At 47.6% G+C, this 19,596-nt stretch overlaps 3 protein-coding genes and 1 long non-coding RNA gene across 4 annotated transcripts; 1 reads left to right on the top strand and 3 right to left on the bottom strand.

Annotated features, from left to right (window-relative positions):
- Positions 1 to 2,548: 2,548 nt before the first annotated feature.
- LOC136508145 (uncharacterized) lies at positions 2,549 to 3,231 on the bottom strand. The gene is made up of 3 exons (XR_010771891.1): positions 3,055 to 3,231; positions 2,767 to 2,961; positions 2,549 to 2,684 (listed from the first exon to the last, which is right to left on the bottom strand). It is a non-coding gene; the product is annotated as an uncharacterized lncRNA (long non-coding RNA).
- Positions 3,232 to 11,856: 8,625 nt separating this feature from the next.
- Positions 11,857 to 12,453, top strand: LOC136506970 (uncharacterized). Its single transcript, XM_066501840.1, has one exon. It carries the CDS (start codon positions 11,857 to 11,859, stop codon positions 12,451 to 12,453), a length of 597 nt encoding a protein of 198 aa, XP_066357937.1.
- A 115-nt stretch (positions 12,454 to 12,568) lies between these two features.
- Positions 12,569 to 16,087, bottom strand: LOC136506969 (uncharacterized). The gene is made up of 5 exons (XM_066501839.1): positions 15,982 to 16,087; positions 15,615 to 15,791; positions 14,575 to 14,709; positions 13,351 to 13,490; positions 12,569 to 12,577 (listed from the first exon to the last, which is right to left on the bottom strand). Exons 1-5 carry the CDS (start codon positions 16,061 to 16,063, stop codon positions 12,569 to 12,571), a joined length of 543 nt encoding a protein of 180 aa, XP_066357936.1. The 5' UTR covers positions 16,064 to 16,087.
- Positions 16,088 to 18,375: 2,288 nt separating this feature from the next.
- LOC136506968 (protein LURP-one-related 8-like) lies at positions 18,376 to 19,520 on the bottom strand. The gene has a single exon (XM_066501838.1). The coding sequence runs from the start codon at positions 19,518 to 19,520 to the stop codon at positions 18,633 to 18,635; it is 888 nt and encodes a 295-aa protein (XP_066357935.1). The 3' UTR covers positions 18,376 to 18,632.
- Positions 19,521 to 19,596: the final 76 nt, after the last annotated feature.

Below are 19,596 nucleotides of genomic sequence, written 5' to 3'. Positions count from 1 at the left end.
CTTTGCAACGTCTGTGTCACTTGTTTTTTTCAATCCCATAAGGCATAGTAGGTTTAGTTTGCGACATGCCATTGTTAGTTTTGATGTGAGTGTAATCGTTGTGCATTCGCTATTTCATAAATTGCAGTTTACCTATCTCTAAGTTTCATGTACTATGGTTGATTCCCAAACTAAAAAAAAGATTTGACCCTCTCTAAAAATAGGGGATTGAAATCGAACCAACCTTTGGTTTTTCCTACAGGAACAAACATAAATATAGCATGTCTACTCTTATTAGTATAACTCATGTTAGTAGAAGAGGAATCGTTGAGAAAGATTTTTCATTTGAATCATGCAAATAGGATTTCAACTTATACCAAAGGTTTAGAAGACCTCTGTCTTTAATACTTTATTCTTTCTTTTTTATGATTTATAGTCTCGACGTCAAGTCGGACGACGCCGAGGTAGACCATGGCGTTGATTCAGCCCACGCTAACCCTAGGGTTTGGCTCGGCCGTTTACGTGAAGTGTTGGGCTGAGGCTCGGCGTCGAGTCGGCCCACGCCAACCCTAGGGTTTGGATCACCAAGGCCCACGCTAGGTTTGGGCCGAACCTCGGCATTGAGTTGGCCCACGCCGAGATCGGACAGCTAGGCACCGAGTCGAGCCACGCTGACGTTTGGGCCACGGGCGTCGTCGGGTCAGCCCACACGCCTACCTCGGCGTTTAATATTTTCACCCCGAGATTAACGGCTCGGCGTCAATTTATGGAACGCCGAGCTTGGGCACCTCGTCGCTTCGAGGCAAAGGATTCTAGTATGCACCAGGGGTCGGCGTCAATTGACTAAACGCCGAGGTGTCCACCCTCGGCGTGTGTTCAATTGACGCCGAGCTCCTGGGTTCACCAAAAAACAATGAACTGAGCATACACATAACACATAATACACAGAATACATGACATAATACATGAGCATATAGAATTTCACATAACAAATGACCACACCGACATACACATTCATTCAACATCCATACATACATAAGGTCCAACACATTCAACATCCAACATAGTCCAACAGATTCAACATCCATACATAGTCCATACATATGCTTCATCAATCATCCAACATAGTCCAAACATAGTACAAGGTCCATACATAGTGCATTACAAAAGGTCCAATGCATACATAGTCCATGCACAAAAGAAGCATATGAAGTCTTTGGATCTTTTAGCTCGCTCCTTGTCTAATGCTCCATCATTTTCTCATTGTCTCTCTGTTTTCCTACAGTAGTCCATTTTCATAACTTTTAGCGGATATTGAGCTAAGTTAGAAACCATTCATGAGACTACCTTCACATAGCTATTTGGTGTTTGCTAAAACCTGAGCCAAGTATCATGATTACCATATCAAAAGATGTACCTTAATGTGGATGGTCAGCGCAACGCTTTCCCCTCCCAAACGGATAGGTACCTGGAGTGTACCTGTCCACTGGTCTGAGCATCCTCTGTGGACGTCCAGAACCGGAGGGGCCTTGAGTTCCTTGGGGTGCATCTTCAAGCTGGGACATGCCAATCTCATCATACTAATGCTCATACTCATAGTACTCTCCCTGTCCTTCATCATCTTCTCCCTGGTGTTCTCCTTCATCAACATAAGGACCATGTCCTTGACCACCCTCTACACTAGTTGCTGCACCATGTGAAGAAGAAGTCTCGCCAACATGTGCACCATGTGAAGATGAAGTCCCTCCAACATGTGCAGTAGAAGGTCCAGCACCAAGCTGTTGTGGGACTGCCACATTCGGGGCACGTCTACATCCAAGGCGTGCAGCTACCTTTCGGAGGCGATGCATGGCACACTGCATTTTGAAAGCACTATTAGTAAGTGGGGTTGGTCGCAAAACTATATAAAGATGTAACATCAACTGAATGACAGGAGACTACCTGAATGTGCTGTCGTAACATGGAGGCCTCATCAGGATCACCCACATGAATCACCAATGCCCTTCCTTGCTCGGCCATTGTCCTCATTATCTCCGTGCTCTATGCAACAAAAACAAGAATTTAAGTCTCCATCACAGTAAAGACCTCAGAGATGGAAATAGTTGTATCACTTACAGCTCTGGCTAACGCAGGGGCGATCTCAACTTGCCTGCCTTCTCAGGTAGCTTGGTCATATGGGTTGTTGCCCTCATCCTCGCTCGCAATGTCAGCAATGTCTTGCTCCGTCCAAGCGGGCCTCAATTGAAGCCTTGTTCGTTGACCAAGCCAAACAAGGTAATCATCGAATGCCTTGTCACGATGGACGGTGTGGATGCCCATGTTATTCTGCTCCATCAACATCCACTCATCAATGTAGCGCTAGTGCTCCAGCTGCCAGTTGGTGATCTTCTTCTTTTTTTGTCTGCTGAACCTGCAAATTTTACACCATAGCGGCAATATGAAGGCCTACTCAATGATTCATTCATGTGAAACGAACAAAATATTGCATGTTACGTACTTGTGGAACTGCCAACCAGTGGAGAAATCCTCGGGCGGAGAAGGCTGTAGCCTACCAAACTGCCGTGCTACACGGTGAGGGAGATGGTACTCCACTGCATAGAAACAAATAAGGGGGTCCTCATCGTCCAGATGTCCTCGTCTGCCGTACACAAGGAGCTCAAGTTGAGATCCATGACTTGCCTCCGCCGATATGGGCGTCATTCAACCTGTACACAACGTCGTCATCAACTAGTCGACGCTCAATTTGTGCACATATCCTCGATTAGGCCAAAAGGGTGGGAAACATACATGATGTGGCAAAAGGGTGTCTAGCTCAATGGTGAAGCTGATGTACGCGTGACGTGACACGTGGTAAGTTCCGTGGGCTCGCTCGTAGAGGTGTGCCACGGTAGGGGCGACCACTGCGTCTCCTTGAGGAAACCAAGGTTGTGGGGGATCAAGCTGATGCGGTCTCCCAACTGGAAGCCTCTCCCACATCCAAATCTACAAAAAAGAGGGGAAACTTGCATGTCAATCACTTTTGTTAAGAAAAAACATTGAATTGTAGTGGAAACTTATACAACTTTGCTTTATTACCTAGAATAGTGTGATGCACCCTGACATTGTAGCGTGCGCGCCTCTAGGACGGCGACAAGCCTCGCAAAGCTGACGGTACAGGAAGGCAAGTATAGCCGAGCCCCAACTCCTATTGCCGGCATCCTCCCAGTTCCAAAGGCACGGGATGTACATCCAGGACGCCGTGTCTCTAGTGCCGTCAGGGAAGAAAATCGTACCAAACAAGTGCAGGACGTAGGCCCGACAGTAGTATGTCATGGTCTGGGCGTCTACGTTGGGTGGGCACTCCCGAAACTGCTGACGAAGCCACCTCAGGGACACCCCACTGCTGTGTCGTTTCTTGCCAGCCTCAACTGAATTTTTTGCATTTTGGTCCCTTTTGAAAACATTTTTTACAAACGTTTGCTGAAAATAGACCATTTTTTAGGCGTCTTAGAACATGACGCCAAGGTATGAGGGTCGGCGTCGACTGACACGACGCCGAGGTCTTGCCACGTCACGGACGACCCTAGTCGACGACGACACGGTGGCGCATGGGGTCCGACACGTCGGCATTGTGTCAGCCAACGCCACAGGCCCAACCTCGGCGCGGTGGGACTACACGCCGAGCTATTGACACCATCCGGCGTGCGGCCCAGGCGGCCCGACAACGCTTCGTGGCCCAATAGCTCGGCGCGGGGTCACTTAACGCCGAGCCACCAGACTCGACGCGGCTCGACTCAACGCCGAGGTCTGGACTCTTGAAGCCGCGCCGCGGCCCCCTTCTTCTTCCTCCCTCCATTCTGAAAGCGCCAGCTCTGCTCTCTGTTCGTCTCCCCCATGGCCCCCATGAAACCCTTACCCCCAAATGCGACCCTAGGTGCCTGTATCTCGTCTCCCGAAGCTTCCTCGAGGTAATGGTCCCTCCCCTCCTCCAATCTATCCACGTAGATGTGCTTGCATTGTGTCTAATCATGTGGAATCATGGGTGTATGGTGTTTTGGTATATGTGTATTTGCATTTGCAAAATGTATGGCTTAGGTTGATTGAGTGCATTGTTGTTTAACTATTTTATGTGCTGAACATGTTAGGTTAGTTTGGTTTCTAGTTATTTTGGTCATTAGGGTTCTTTGTTTATTGTAGGTGTCATTAGGGTTAGTTATTTGTTGGTCATTAGGGTTAGTATGTATTTTAGTTATTTGTTGGTCATTAGATTTCAATTTTTTATGACTAGAAATGATTATGTTGTTGGGGTTGAAAAAGATGAAATGATATATTTTAGTTTATACTTATTGGATTGAAACTCGCATGATATATTTTAGTTTCTACTTATACTAATGCTTTGGCATTCCTTATGTTGCAAGATGGATCGGTTCCCCCTTCTTGATCCAAGGTTCGATGAGCACCACCGGGCTCGGAGGATCGAGAACGGAGAGGTATATTCAATAATTCGTATGAAATAGTGCATTGTTCATCTTTTGCTCTATAGTACATGCTCTTTATAAAGTGACATGAACTAATACTTTTTCATGCTTGTCTTTTTTTTGCAGGTTTTGAATGTGCTGAGGCCAATGACACATGAGGCCTCTACGACCATGGTCTATGATGAGAGGTACATGCCCCTCCTGAAGCTGGTGAACCTTGCTACCGTTGCTCGTGTTTGTCGTCGAGGCACGCCACCTTTCAACCCAGCGGTGCTGACGGTGTTGATAGATCGGTGGCATTCGGAGACACAGCTTTCACCTACCGTGTGGGGAGATGACAGTCACGCTCGAGGACGTTGCCATGATCCTTGGAGTCAAAATCCGAGGATTCCCAGTGACAGGAGACACGGAGTCTGAAGGATGGCAGCAGCGGGTTGAGCACTTCTTGGGACGTCCCGTAGCGCCAGTTGAGGCTGGCAAGAAACGACGCAGCAGTGGGGTGTCCCTGAGGTGGCTTCGTCAGTAGTTTCGGGAGTGCCCACCCAACGTAGACGCCCAGACCATGACATACTACTATCGGGCCTACATCCTGCACATGTTTGGTACGGTTTTCTTCCCTAACGGCACTGGAGACATGGCGTCCTGGATGTACATCCCGTGCCTTTGGAACTGGGAGGATGCCGGCAATAGGAGTTGGGGCTCGGCTATACTTGCCTTCCTGTACCGTCAGCTTTGCGAGGCTTGTCGCCGTCCTAGAGGCACGCACGCTACAATGTTAGGGTGCATCACACTCTTCCAGGTAATAAAGCAAAGTTGTATAAGTTTCCACTACAATTCAATGTTTTTTCTTAACAAAAGTGATTGACATGCAAGTTTCCCCTCTTTTTTGTAGATTTGGATGTGGGAGAGGCTTCCAGTTGGGAGACCGCATCAGCTTGATCCCCCACAACCTTGGTTTCCTCAAGGAGACGCAGTGGTCGCCCCTACCATGGCACACCTCTACGAGCGAACCCACGGAACTTACCACGTGTCACGCCACGCGTACATCAGCTTCACCAACGAGCTAGACACCCTTTTGCCACATCATGTATGTTTCCCACCCTTTTGGCCTAATCGAGGATATGTGCACAAATTGAGCATCGACTAGTTGATGACGACGTGTACAGGTTGAATGGCGCCCATATCGGTGGAGGCAAGTCATGGATCTCAACTTGAGCTCCTTGTGCACGGCAGACAAGGACGTCTGGACGATGAGGACCCCCTTATTTGTTTCTATACAGTGGAGTACCATCTCCCTCACCGTGTAGCACGGCAGTTTGGTAGGCTGCAGCCTTCTCCGCCCGAGGATTTCTCCACTGGTTGGCAGTTCCACAAGTACGTAACATGCAATATTTTGTTCGTTTCACATGAATGAATCATTGAGTAGGCCTTCATATTGCCACTATGGTGTAAAATTTGCAGGTTCAGCAGACAAAAAAAGAAGAAGATCACCAACTGGCAGCTGGAGCACTAGCGCTACATTGATGAGTGGATGTTGATGGAGCAGAATAACATGGGCATCCACGCCGTCCATCGTGACAAGGCATTCGATGATTACCTTGTTTGGCTTGGTCAACGAACAAGGCTTCAATTGAGGCCCGCTTGGACGGAGCAAGACATTGCTGACATTGCGAGCGAGGATGAGGGCAACAACCCATATGACCAAGCTACCTGAGAAGGCAGGCAAGTTGAGATCGCCCCTGCGTTAGCCAGAGCTATAAGTGATACAACTATTTCCATCTCTGAGGTCTTTACTGTGATGGAGACTTAAATTCTTGTTTTTGTTGCATAGAGCACGGAGATAATGAGGACAGTGGCCGAGCAAGCAAGGGCATTGATGATTCATGTGGGCGATCCTGATGAAGCCTCCATGTTACGATAGCACATTCAGGTAGTCTCCTGTCATTCAGTTGATGTTACATCTTTATATAGTTTTGCGACCAACCCCACTTACTAATAGTGCTTTCAAAATGCAGCGTGCCATGCATCGCCTCTGAAAGGTAGCTGCATGCCTTGGATGTAGACGTGCCCCGAATGTGGCAGTCCCACAACAGCTTGGTGCTGGACCTTCTACTGCACATGTTGGAGGGACTTCATCTTCACATGGTGCACATGTTGGTGAGACTTCTTCTTCACATGGTGCAGCAACTAGTGCAGAGGGTGGTCAAGGACATGGTCCTTATGATGATGAAGGAGAACACCAGGGAGAAGATGATGAAGGACAGGGAGAGTACTATGAGTATGAGCATTAGTATGATGAGATTGGCATGTTCTAGCTTGAAGATGCACCCCAAGGAACTCAAGGCCCCTCCGGTTCTGGACATCCACAGAGGACGCTCAGACTAGTGGACAGGTACACTCCAGGTACCTATCCGTTTGGGAGGGGAAAGCATTGCGCTGACCATCCATGTTAAGGTACATCTTTTGATATGGTAATCATGATACTTGGCTCAGGTTTTAGCAAACACCAAATAGCTATGTGAAGGTAGTCTCATGAATGGTTTCTAACTTAGCTCAATATCCGCTAAAAGTTGTGAAAATGGACTACTGTAGGAAAACAGAGAGACAATGAGAAAATGATGGAGCATTAGACAAGGAGCGAGCTAAAAGATCCAAAGACTTCATATGCTTCTTTTGTGCATGGACTATGTATGCATTGGACCTTTTGTAATGCACTATGTATGGACCTTGTACTATGTTGTATGATTGATGAAGCATATGTATGGACTATGTATGGATGTTGAATGTGTTGGACTTTGTTGGATGTTGAATGTGTTGGACCTTATGTATGTATGGATGTTGAATGAATGTGTATGTCGGTGTGGTCATTTGTTATGTGAAATTCTATATGCTCATGTATTATGTCATGTATTCTGTGTATTATGTGTTATGTGTATGCTCAGTTCATTGTTTTTTGGTGAACCTAGGAGCTCGGCGTCAATTGAACACACGCCGAGGGTGGACACCTCGGCGTTTAGTCAATTGACGCCGACCCCTGGTGCATACTAGAATCCTTTGCCTCGAAGCGACGAGGTGCCCAAGCTCGGCGTTCCGTAAATTGACGCCGAGCCGTTAATCTCGGTGTGAAAATATTAAACGCCGAGGTAGGCGTGTGGGCTGACCCGACGACGCCCATGGCCCAAATGTCAGTGTGGCTCAACTCGGCGCCTAGCTGTCCGATCTCGGCGTGGGCCGACTCAGTGCCGAGGTTCGGCCCAAACCTGGCGTGGGCCGTGGTGATCCAAACCCTAGGGTTGGCGTGGGCCGACTCGACGCCGAGCCTCAGCCCAACACTTCACGTAAACGGCCGAGCCAAACCCTAGGGTTAGCGTGGGCCGAATCAATGCCATGGTCTACCTCGGCGTCGTCCGACTTGACGCCGAGACTATAAATCATAAAAAAGAAAGAATAAAGTATTAAAGACAGAGGTCTTCTCAACCTTTGGTATAAGTTGAAATCCTATTTGCATGATTCAAATGAAAAATCTTTCTCAACGATTCCTCTTCTACTAACATGAGTTATACTAATAAGAGTAGACATGTTATATTTATGTTTGTTCCTGCAGGAAAAACCGAAGGTTGGTTCGATTTCAATCCACTATTTTTAGAGAGAGTCAAATCTTTTATTTAGTTTGGGAATCAACCATAGTACATGAAACTTAGAGATAGGTAAACTGCAATTTATGAAATAGCGAATGCACAACGATTACACTCACATCAAAACTAACAATGGCATGTCACAAACTAAACCTACCATGCCTTATGGGATTGAAAAAAACAAGTGACACAGACGTTGCAAAGGTACTACAATTACACACATGAAAACTAACAATGGCATGTTGAAAACTAACAATTACACTGACCGAACCTCGGCGCTGAGTTGGGTTGCGCCGAGGTTAGCATCTCGGCGTCAGCTGATCGCATGTCGACCTCTTGGCCCATGAAGCGTTGTTGGGCCGCCTGGGCCGCGCGTCGGATGGTGCTAAGAGCTCGGCGTGACTCCCCACCGCGCCGAAGTTAGGCCTATGGCATTGGCTGACACGACGCCGACGTACTGGGCCCCATGCACCAGCCCCGGAGTCGTCGATGACATGGCAAGGACTCAGTGTCGTGTCAGTCAACGCCGACCTTCATACCTCAGCGTGATTTCCTAAGACGCTTAAAAATGGTCTATTTGTAGCAAAAGTTTTGGCAGGGGTCTTTTTGTAAAAAATGTTTTAAAAAGGGACCAAAATGCAAAAATTCCACACATCGCGATCTCCGTCCACGCCCTCACAGGCATCAAGACGGCCAACACCATGCATCCGGCCGCCTCCATTGCAGGCGCGTCCATCCGCGCCCTCGTGGACTCAGGGTCCACCCACTCCTTCCTCGCCGCGGACACCGCACGCCGCCTCGTGCTCCAGCTCGTGCCGCATCTCGGCCTCACAGTAGGCGTCGCCAATGGGGAGCATGTCCCATCCGTCAGGGTCTACGTTGGCGTTCTCGTCACCATCGGCACCGAGGAGTTCCATATCGACCTCTTCGTCTTGCCCCTCCCCAACTACGAGCTTGTGCTGGGCTACCACTGGCTTCAGTCGCTGGGCCCCACTCTCTAGGACCTCGACTCTCAGACCACGGCGTTTTGGCACTAGGATCGCCACGTTCACTAGACCGGCGTCACAGCCACCAAGGCTCCTGCACTCCACGCTGCTGAACGCCTGGACCTCCCACAACTGCTCCTGGTGGAGTTTGGCGACATCTTCAACACACCATCAGCACTGCCTCCGGTTCGTGCCTAGGATCATCGGATTCACCTCCTTTCGGGCATGGGCCTCGTCGCGGTACGTCCGTACCGCTACCCCTAGCTGCTCAAAGATGAGATGGAGAGGCAGTGCGCCGACTTGCTCTAGCAGGGCCTAATCAGCCCGAGTACCTCGGCATTATCATCGCCCGTCCTCCTCGTGTGCAAGGACGACTCCTAGAGGTTCTGTATCGACTACTGCGTGCTCAACGCCAAGACAGTGCGTGACGTCTTCCCCATCCCCGTCGTCGATGAGCTGCTGGACAAATTCCACGGCGCCACCTACTTCACCCAGCTCGATGTTCGCAGCGGCTATCACCAAGTCCGCATGCACGCCGATGATATCCACAAGATAGCGTTTTGGACTCACCACGGGCATTTCGAGTTCATGGTCATGGCCTTCGGCTTGAACAATACCCCGGCGATGTTCTAGTCCCTCATGAACGAGGTTCTTCGCCCCTTTCTTCGCCGCTTTGTGCTCGTGTTCTTTGACGATATTCTGATCTACAACAACTCCTTCGCCGAGCACCCGCAACACATCCGCGCCGTCCTCACCACTCTGCGTGCCCACAGCCTATTCCTGAAGCGCTCAAAGTGCTCATTCGCAGAGCGCCGGGTGGACTACCTTGGCCACTTCATCTCTGAGGCAGGTGTGGCCATGGACCCGGCCAAGATTGACATCGTGCAAAGCTGGCCCAGACCACGGACCCTCCGCGCACTACGTGGCTTCCTCGGCTTCACAGGCTACTACCGTTGTTTCATCCACAATTGCAGGACGCTTTTTGCTGGACCGACGCTGCCACCACCGCCTTCGATGATCTCAAGGCAGCACTGACCTCTGGGCCGGTGCTGCAACTCTCGGACTTCACGGCGCTCTTCGCCATCGACTGCGATGCCTCTGGCTCTAGTTTCAGTGATGTCCTCCACCAGAGTACCGGACCGATCGCATTCTTCAGCCGCGCCGTGGCTCCCTAGCACGCCAAGCTAGCTGCCTATGAGCATGAGCTCATCGGCTTGGTGAAAGCCGTGCGGCACTGGCAGCCGTATGTTTGGGCGTACCCATTCACCATTCGCATAGACCACTTTGCCCTCAAGTTCCTCCTGGACCAGCGCCTCTCCACCATCCCCCAACACACTTGGGTAAGCAAGTTGTTTGGCTATGATTTCAAGGTGGAGTACAAGCCCGGGCGCCAGAACGCAGCTGCCGATGTCCTATCACGCCGTGACGAGGACGCCGCTACACTATCCACCTGCAAGCTCTCTCGGCCAGACCTCGATTTGTTCAACGAGTTCCGCGCCGAGGCTGACACCCTGCCGGATATCATCACCAAGCGCCAGGAGATCGCCCAAGTCCTTGCTAGGGTGAATTGGACGACCGCCGACGGCTTCGTTCTACATCGGGGCCACATCTTTGTCCCTGACACATCAGCTCTGTGGCCTCAGATCCTAGCCATAGCGCACGGCGTCGGCCACGAGGGCATCCAGAAGACACTGCATTGCCTGCGCACCTCCTTCTACAGCCCCCACCCAACCGGCTTGTCCGTGACTTTGTGCGGGGTTGCTCTGTCTACCAGCGGAACAAGACGGAGCACCTCGATCTGGCTGGCCTGCTGCAGCCGCTGGACGTTCCACACACTGTCTGGGCCGACATCCCCCGGATTTTGTTGAAGGGTTCCCCAAGGTCAACGGCAAATCAGTGGTCCTCATGGTGGTGGACCGCTTCTCCAAGTATGTGCACTTCATCGCCCTCGGCCACCCCTACAGCGCCACGTCCGTCGCTCAAGCATTCTTCGATCAAATTGTATGGCTCCATGGGCTGCCATGCTCTATCATGAGTGATAGGGACCCGGTCTTCACCAGCGCCTTCTGGACCAAGCTCTTCCGCTTGTGGGGGGTCACACTACGCCTCAGCTCCTCCTTCCACCCCCAGACCGATGGATAGTCGGAGGTGACCAACCGTGTTCTTGGCGTCTACCGGCACTGCCTCGCCGGCGATCGTCCGCGGAGCTGGCTGCTGTGGCTAAGGCTGGATAACGAGCTCATTCGGCTCGTTCTGGCTCGTTAAGATAACGAGCTAGCACGGCTCGGCTCGTTATCCTAACGAGCCAGAAAGCCAGCTCGGCTCGGCTCGTTAAAAAGCTCGAGCTGGCTCGTTAAGCTCGCGAGCCAGGTATAAAAATACACAAAATATAATATTTGTATTTATTTAAAGTTTGAGAATAATAATAATATAAAAGAAATGCATCTAGACTAGTTACCAGTCAATTTATAGGATCTAGACCAGTTGTCGGTCAATTGTAAAGTGCAAGACATGAAGTAATACAAAAACTAATATAAGTTTTGATACTTTTTTTCCTGGAAACTTGGCTCGTTTGACTCGCGAGCGGCTCGCGAGCTGGCTCGAGTTGGCTCGTTATAGCTAACGAGCTAAAATTTTGGCTCGGCTCGGCTCGTTATCATAACGAGCCGAGCCGAGCCGAGTCGAGCCAGCCACGAGCCGAGCGAGCTAACGAGCTTCGAGTTTTACGTCTAGCCTTAGCTGTGGCTGCCGTGGGCCGAGTTCTGCTACAATTCATCACACCAGATGACACTGCAGACGATGTCGTTTGAGGTGGTTTATGGCCGGCCTCCACCGACCATGGCTTCTTACCAGCCGGGCCTCTCTAGGGTGGCTGCCTTGGACAAGCAGCTGACCAACAGGGATGAGTTCCTGTCTGCTACCCGGGAACGGCTCCTTCAAACTCAGAGCATCATGAAGCTAAGCCATGATGCCAGTCACCGGGATGTCTCCTTCAGTGTGGATGACTGGGTGTGGCTTCGTCTACACCAGCGGGCTGCGACGGCCAACAAGAGCAGCCATAATGCCAAGCTTGTTCCACCCCGCTACTACGGGCCCTTCAAGGTGATCGAGTGCATTGGCTTGGTTGCTTATCGCCTCCAACTTTCCGACAAGGCGTGCATCCACAATGTTTTCCATGTGGTGTTCCTGAAGAAGTACCACGGCACTGCACCAACGGACATTGTTCCACTGCCCATGGTCGTCCATGGCCACGCTGTTCCGGAGCCTGGTCATATTGTTCGCACACGCCTAAACCATGGTGTGTGGGAGATTTTGGTGCACTGGCTCGGCCAGAGTTCCGCTGATTCCACTTGGGAGCTGCTCAACGACTTCAAGACCACCTACCCCAAGTTCTAGCTCGAGGACGAGCTGTTTCGAAAGGAGGGTAGAAGTGTTGTGGACGCTTTCATTGGAAAGCAGTACACTAGGAAGAAGAAGAAGGCGTCAGCTGCCTCTAGTGGCTAGAATTAGTCTAAGCTAGCTGAGATTAGACATGCAGGAATAACAGGACTAAGATTAGACATGCAGGACCAATACCAGCCGCATGTGGGGGATTATAACCACTGTGCGGCTGGGCATTAGGGGCAAGCATAAGGAGAGTTAGTCGATCAGTGCCTCCCAGGGAGGGCGATCCCCTCTGCTGCTGCTGCTGCTATCTAGTTCATCCAGCCTCTGTAATCTCCACCAGTTCATCAATCAAGAGCACCCAGATTACTACCCATATCAAGAGCAACAAAATCAAAGGAAGTTTAACTGAAATGGATCATGTTAGGCTTATTAAATGTGCTATTGTTCAATTCAACAAGTACAAGTTTTTGGTTCAAAAAATAAGTACAAGTTTCATAACTTCATTAATGTTTCCTCATTATTTGTCGCAAAGCCATGTGGACCAGACAAGCATTGGGAAATGGAGGTAGTACTAGATTTTTATTCTGAAATACTATTATAAAAGTATAATTTTATTAGTATGTATTGATACAAGCATATAAAGTTTAGTTCTAGAAGACATAAAGAAAGTGAAAAACATCAAATAGGTGTAACAATGTACAGAAAATAAAGATAGATTATACAGATTAATTAAACAAACCAAATGACCATAATTATATTCATAGCAGTAACACATTTCTGGCAAAAAGTTACTAACCATTCTTTCATAAACAAGGATGAAAACAATTTAGTATAGTTGATGACATGGGTAACCGTATCAGCACGTGAAAACAAGAAATGTGCAATTGTGAATGTCATAAACCTTACATCTGCATTGTAGTCTAGTAAAATCTTCATAACAGCACTATGATTTTCCATTGCAGCAACATGCAGCGGCGTCCCGCCGCAAGACAAAGAATTAACATCAGCTCCTTTTGAGAGCAAGAGCTCTACCATTACACATATTCCTGTATTAAATATATACATATAAACGAATATTAAGGTTTAACGAACCATTATGCCACATCCTCATATAACCAAACATGCACATTTGAGCACGTGTTTCCAATGCCACTAGATCCAATATTTATTAGTTCTAGACAGATTATTAGAAAATCCATAATTAGCATCAACTAAAGCTATATAGTGACAGTGTAATACAATACATGCGCTAAAGTTGAACAAAATAAACCATTGCGATATGATTAGTAAGAGAAACATATTGAATACTTGTTTGAGTAGATTTTTTTAATTATTAGTGGTTTTGCAACAACCTGTTATTATTTATAAATTTCATGTGGATTCATTGAGACATATCTATTATTCAATTATATGTAACCTGGATCGGCATATTAAATCAAATAGAAGACAATGATGTTTAAGCTGGTGTCCTGCCTATATGTACCTAGACATTGAAAGAATGTCTTAATTCATTAAGGAAATTAACTATTGATGGTAATAGTGACTTAAACATTCTAAAATTTCAAATGAACCCAACGGTCATAGTGTCAGAAGGTTTAGCTGAAAACAGTGCTTTATTCTCTTGCCAAGTTTAGATACTTTATGGGTTTGGATAGGAATTAAAATGTTGGGAAAGCTAAGATTGTTACCATCCACTAAAGAATTTGATATTAGCTAACAAACAATATTTTTTCTACCACAGTGACACTAAGCCTTTCTTCTAACAATCTGTGCACAAAATGTATGTAACTGGATTGGATTAATAACATACCAATATTATTATCAGATTGATTTAGAGACGTTAAGCAATTCAAGTGTTAGTAAAAATAAGAATTTTTTGCTCATTTGTGGGAATCTCTCTCTCTGAAAAAATTGGAACCAATAAAACTAAGTATATCCTAATTAAATGTGACATATATGGCATGCATTCTCTGTTTTGGTATCCATGATGGATATCCAACAAGTTGTGTAGCACATTCCGTGAGCCTTTTAAAAGGAATTTATTAATTAATACAAAGTTATTAATAAGTAATGACATAACCACATATAATACATAAGAACAATGAGATGTGTATGCATGATATGTTGTACCTTTTCCAACTGAGATACTTAGTGGGGTACACCCATGATGCACATGCTTATTTGGATCAGCATCATGATCTAGAAGATACCTCACAGCATCCACATTTTTTTTGGAACGAACTGCATAGGTGAGAGGTGTATCACCTACAAAATCATCATTACAATAAAGTTTCATACAAAATCATCATTAAATCTCCTTAATTATAACAAATAAACATCAGCAAGTTTTCTATGATGACATGCTATGTACACAAATAAAATAGAAATCTAAAGATTTTAAATAACAATAACATGTTGAGAGATTAAATGACACCACTGGGACCTCAAACATTGCATTATATTCATGCTAAACGTACTTTTCAGCTTGTTTTTTCAGCCGGTACAGTGTTTTTCTCTCACAACAAATCAGCCAGAACAGTGTTTCGGCTTGTTTTTTCAGCGAAGCGAATGGGGTCATAGTCCATGAAAAACATCATGATGCATTGCATAGACATTTTTTTTTTTGCATTTGGTGTGCTTCCATGAATGAAGTATGTATTTGTAGTTTTCAGGTGCATAAATACACAAATAATATATGAAAACAATATCTTAAATACTTGGAAATGTGCCTAGCTATTTTATGTAAAGCGCACAACCATGTTCAAATATTTGGGTTATAAGAAATAATGAACAATTAATGAGAGCCTGATTTCAAAGTACGTGCAACACAAGAGGAATGTGGAATTAGATAATTTATTAAGCTGAAGTTGAATAAGCCGGATTCAGAAGCCATTCGCGATATATATAGTGGTTAATTTGCAAAAAAAAAAAAATGTGACGCTGTGTATATGTGAATTGCATAAAGAATAGTACTTTCATTCCATTTCTATGTATATAATTCCAAAATAGGGCCTACTTAGCCTAGTTTCATGTATAATCCCAAGAATTCTTTGCATTGCGCGCGGCGGCGTCCCCGTCCCCGGATGAAACATCCACCTCAGCATACTGCTTGCCACCACCTTGCATCGCTGAGAGTAAGAGTAGGACATCAAGATGGAGTGGAGTAGCACCTGACAGGACGGCAGTATCGTTGACATCCATCTGAAGCTCCTCTACTAGGTAAGCACACACCCGTGTCCTCCCGTGCGCGGCGGCGACGTGTAGTGCTCCGGCGCCGTTGCCGTCCCAGACGGCCTCCACCACCTCCCTGATTCGGCCCTTCCCGCCGTCAAGCGCGCTCGCGATCCCTGATCGAGAGGCACGAGACGTTCGATCGACGATCAGATAGTAAAAATAATAAATTTACATTCAAAAAGTAAAAATAATAAATTAAATCAGCTAGCGCCCTGTTAGCTCGTTCAATTCGCTGAGCACACAAAATTAAATAAAAGAACACGGCTGGCCGGCCGGCCGCGCGCGAATTCGAAGATGACGCACTCTTGAAGCGGCGGAGGTCACCATAGGCCGCCGCCCGGAGGAGCCGATGGTGCAGCTTACCACAGACGAGGGGCGGCGCCATGTCTGGCTGTTATGTTAATTCGAGAGCGAGGCAGGTTGGTTGGTGTGGAAGGGATTTTGGTGGGGGAAGATAAATCGATCGAGGAGCTAGCGGTTATGTACTGATGTTAGTGGTGGAAGTGGAAGAGGCGCGCGGGAAGGCCAGCGGTTCGTCGGAGGGGTCGTGGTGGCAGGCGTTTCGGACGGAGGAATTGCATCGATCGTTTCCTCTCCACGTACGCTGGCCGTCTCCGTCTGTTCATCTCCTCCTCCGCATGCAAGCAACACGTCGTCCCAAGTTTTATCTTTGGATTTCTCATTTATACCGGAGACCAATTTTTTTACTATTAGTATACCGGAGACCATTGAGAGAGGATTGTCTCCATTAACAGTTACTTCCTCCGTTTTATTTACATGTCACATTATCTTTATCCTAAGTTAAACATTACTATCTTTAACCATCCATTTCAAAAAATATTTATAGTTTCACAATATATAAATTATAGACTATGAAAGTATTCCTTGTAGTGAGTCTAAAAACATAAATCCCGCTATGTCATGAATTTATTTAAATTTTATGAAATCGATGTTTGACTAAGGACATAGCTAACATGACATGTAAGTTAAAACAGAGGGAATATCTACTCGCAATACTTACCACGTTGATTTTTACCATGGCCTTGCAAGCATATGCTTGTTTGCTTGCCTCTTATCTAGGCTCCAACAATACAGGTTGGAATTGTTTGGTTGCTTGATACCGACCACACTAAAACCAGGCTCGCTGGAAACGCGATGGATAGGTTGTGCTAGAAAGTTGTACTGCATTGCCTCACTGCCCACTTATGCTCCTGCACCATGCCGCTGGCCCGCCCACCCGCCCTTCACACCCCGCTGCATGTGGAATCACTGGCACACCGGATTCTGACCCGCCTGCCCCAACACATCCGACGAGTCAGCGGAGCACATAAGAGTCGTGGTCCTCGAGCAACATGGAACGTTTGTGCACACCAAAGTGTTCACCGCCCAAGGTCCCTACACTAATAGAAAACAAAATATCCTTGGGGCTAGCAATTATCTTGAGGGGTGAAATTGAAACCCCAAGGATATATCATTACCATGGGGTCATATGAAACCTCCAAGAAAATGCATATTCTTGAGTGCTAACCCAAACCGCCAAGGTAATATCACATTTCGTTGATTGCTAGTCCAAGCCGCCAAAGATAATTCCATGTTTCCTTAAGTGTTGTTACTGGCCGCCAAGGTATTTCCTCATTTGCTTGAGTGCTATTTAAAGCTGTCAAGGTAATTCATATTTAATTTCCTTGAGTGTTATTAGAAACCACCAAAGTAATCCACATTTCCTTAGGTGTAACTGAAAACCGCTAAGGCTGTGAATTAGAGAATGCATATTGGCGTACAATTTTATGTTGTTATGCATTAGAGAATGCATATTGGCACTTAGCTTGAGATTTCTAGTTAGTTTTTTAGCTAGGATGCAACATATTAATATCATATGAAGGCAAAGTTTATATCAAAGTTATGGATCTCGAAGCCATATACAACTTTGCAGTTGATGGCTTTTTTATTTAAAATTAATTAAAGTCCACAAACTATGTTCTAAGTTCTTAGAGTTTCAAAATCCAATTTGTTTTGAATTTGTTAAACGGCCTCATATGGTCATATTCCAAGATGTTACATTCTTGTGTTATCATTTATGCTAAAGGATATATGATAACATTGTGTTAAATATTACAAATAAACAAGTTGCGATCAACAATATACCACTTGGTATAATTTGTCCGTTGTTCATTTGAAAATTGAAACATTATTACTCGCATCTGCTCAAGACATTTTGTAACGTTCAGGGATGTTCAATGCGTATTCATTCCATCTATATATATTTGAGGATATCAATGAGAAACCATGCACATCCAGAGGACTCTTTGAATCGTGTAAGTGCATTGTAAGTATACCTTCATTGACATATAGGTATATCAACAGTAATATAAATATGAAAAATTATTGACTATGCCATGTACAATGCTAACCATGCAGATCCGTGCTACATGGACATGGTTCACTACATGTGCATGAGCATGAAGTTGAACAACAAATATCTTGGGAGTGTTCGGCTGCCATTATAAGCTATGGTACAGTATTTTTCTCTTCCAAAAAATCAGCCATTCAAATCAGCACAAACGGCTTTACGAGCAGCCGAATAGAGCCAAGGGTAGAGTTTAAGCATGCGAACATAAAGCATAGGTAGAGTGTTGTAATAAAAGAAAAAAAAAAGAGCAAAGATAGAGAATTTGACTCTTCTGCGCTTTAGCCGGATGAATCTGATACGGCATACTTTGGGTTAGCCTAGCTGCAGCCTGCATTATCAACTCTGCTGACGCTGACAACTGGGGCCGGTAGGCCCCATCTCTGTGTAGAGAGGTCCACACTCTACACTGTACGGTAGGATACAGACTTTGCCCTGACACTGACACGTTGGCTCCCTTGGCTTGTACTAAGTGTACACTACCTATCCTAGCACGCGCCTGTACATGGGCGCCTTTCGGTTCTACATGTACACTGCCTATCCTATCCTAGCACGGGCCGCGCAGCCACGAGCGCGCCGAGCCGCGGCCGCCGAACATCTCGTCGAGGGCGATGACGAGCCCCATGGCGAGCGGCGCGCCGAGGCGGGGACTCACCACGAGCCTGAACACGTCGTCGCCCACGGCCTCCTTGCGCCGCACCTCGGCCACGACGTCGCCGCGCGCGTCGCGCACGGCGCAGGCACGCCGGCCGTACGAGCCCTCGACCACGAACGCCTCGGATGTGGCGGTGGGCATGACGACGCGCGCCAGCGTCTTGCCGCTGCCGGAGGAGTGGAGGCCGCCGACGTGGCGGCAGACGGAGAGGAGAGGGCGAGGCGGCGGCGTGGTGCCGGCGTCGGCGCCGTCGTAGATGAGCCAGCGTTCCGCCAGGCTGAGCCTCTTGCGGCGCACCGTGAGGAGTGGCGCCCCCGCGGCGTCCATGAGCACGACCTCGGCGCGCCTCCGGGAGGCGGCGTAGCAGTCGACGCGGAAGGCGAGGTCGCCCCTGGCGTCGTAGACGGTGAAGCCGTCGCAGTAGAAGAGCAGCGACTTGCACCATACTGTCAGCACCGTGGGCGGTTCCGTTTCTTGGTCCGCAACAGGTCGGGTGGTGGTGGTGGTAGTGGGTGTGGCGAGCTCTGCCGCGACGGCGGCGGCGTTGGTGGTAGTGGGTATTGCTCTCCTCTGCTTCTGCTTGTTGGAACTTGGGATTGCTTGGTTGGAGGTGCAGAGATGAGACGTGGGGGGATTTATCCCCGACGAGTGGCATGCGTGGGTGGCTGGGCTTGCGCGGGCGCGGCGGAGACGGCGAATGGCATGTGGATGTGGCCTACTGGCCTCGGCCTCTGTCTGCTCTGCTCCTGGCCCGGTGCCAGTGTGCCACTGCCAGAACATATCGAGCTGCAGATATACTAGTACCCGAGTAGTAGTAGCTGGTAATTCTTAGGCATTCAGCTAGCATTTAGGTGGA

Source organism: Miscanthus floridulus, chromosome 15 (genome assembly GCF_019320115.1).
Source record: "Miscanthus floridulus cultivar M001 chromosome 15, ASM1932011v1, whole genome shotgun sequence".
Classification (NCBI taxonomy): domain Eukaryota; kingdom Viridiplantae; phylum Streptophyta; class Magnoliopsida; order Poales; family Poaceae; genus Miscanthus; species Miscanthus floridulus.
This window is presented reverse-complemented; position numbering and strand designations above follow the sequence as displayed.

Bases quoted from the DNA above. Each gene is read 5' to 3' on its own strand.
- LOC136506970 (XM_066501840.1), top strand. From the start codon at position 11,857: ATGTCGTTTGAGGTGGTTTATGGCCGGCCTCCACCGACCATGGCTTCT.
- LOC136506969 (XM_066501839.1), bottom strand. From the start codon at position 16,063: ATGGCGCCGCCCCTCGTCTGTGGTAAGCTGCACCATCGGCTCCTCCGG. The intron at 15,792-15,981 runs GTGCGTCATCTT...CCTCTCGATCAG, and splicing joins TGACCTCCGCCGCTTCAAGA to GGATCGCGAGCGCGCTTGAC. The intron at 13,491-14,574 runs GTACAACATATC...TATTTAATACAG, and splicing joins AAGTATCTCAGTTGGAAAAG to GAATATGTGTAATGGTAGAG.
- LOC136506968 (XM_066501838.1), bottom strand. From the start codon at position 19,520: ATGTTCTGGCAGTGGCACACTGGCACCGGGCCAGGAGCAGAGCAGACA.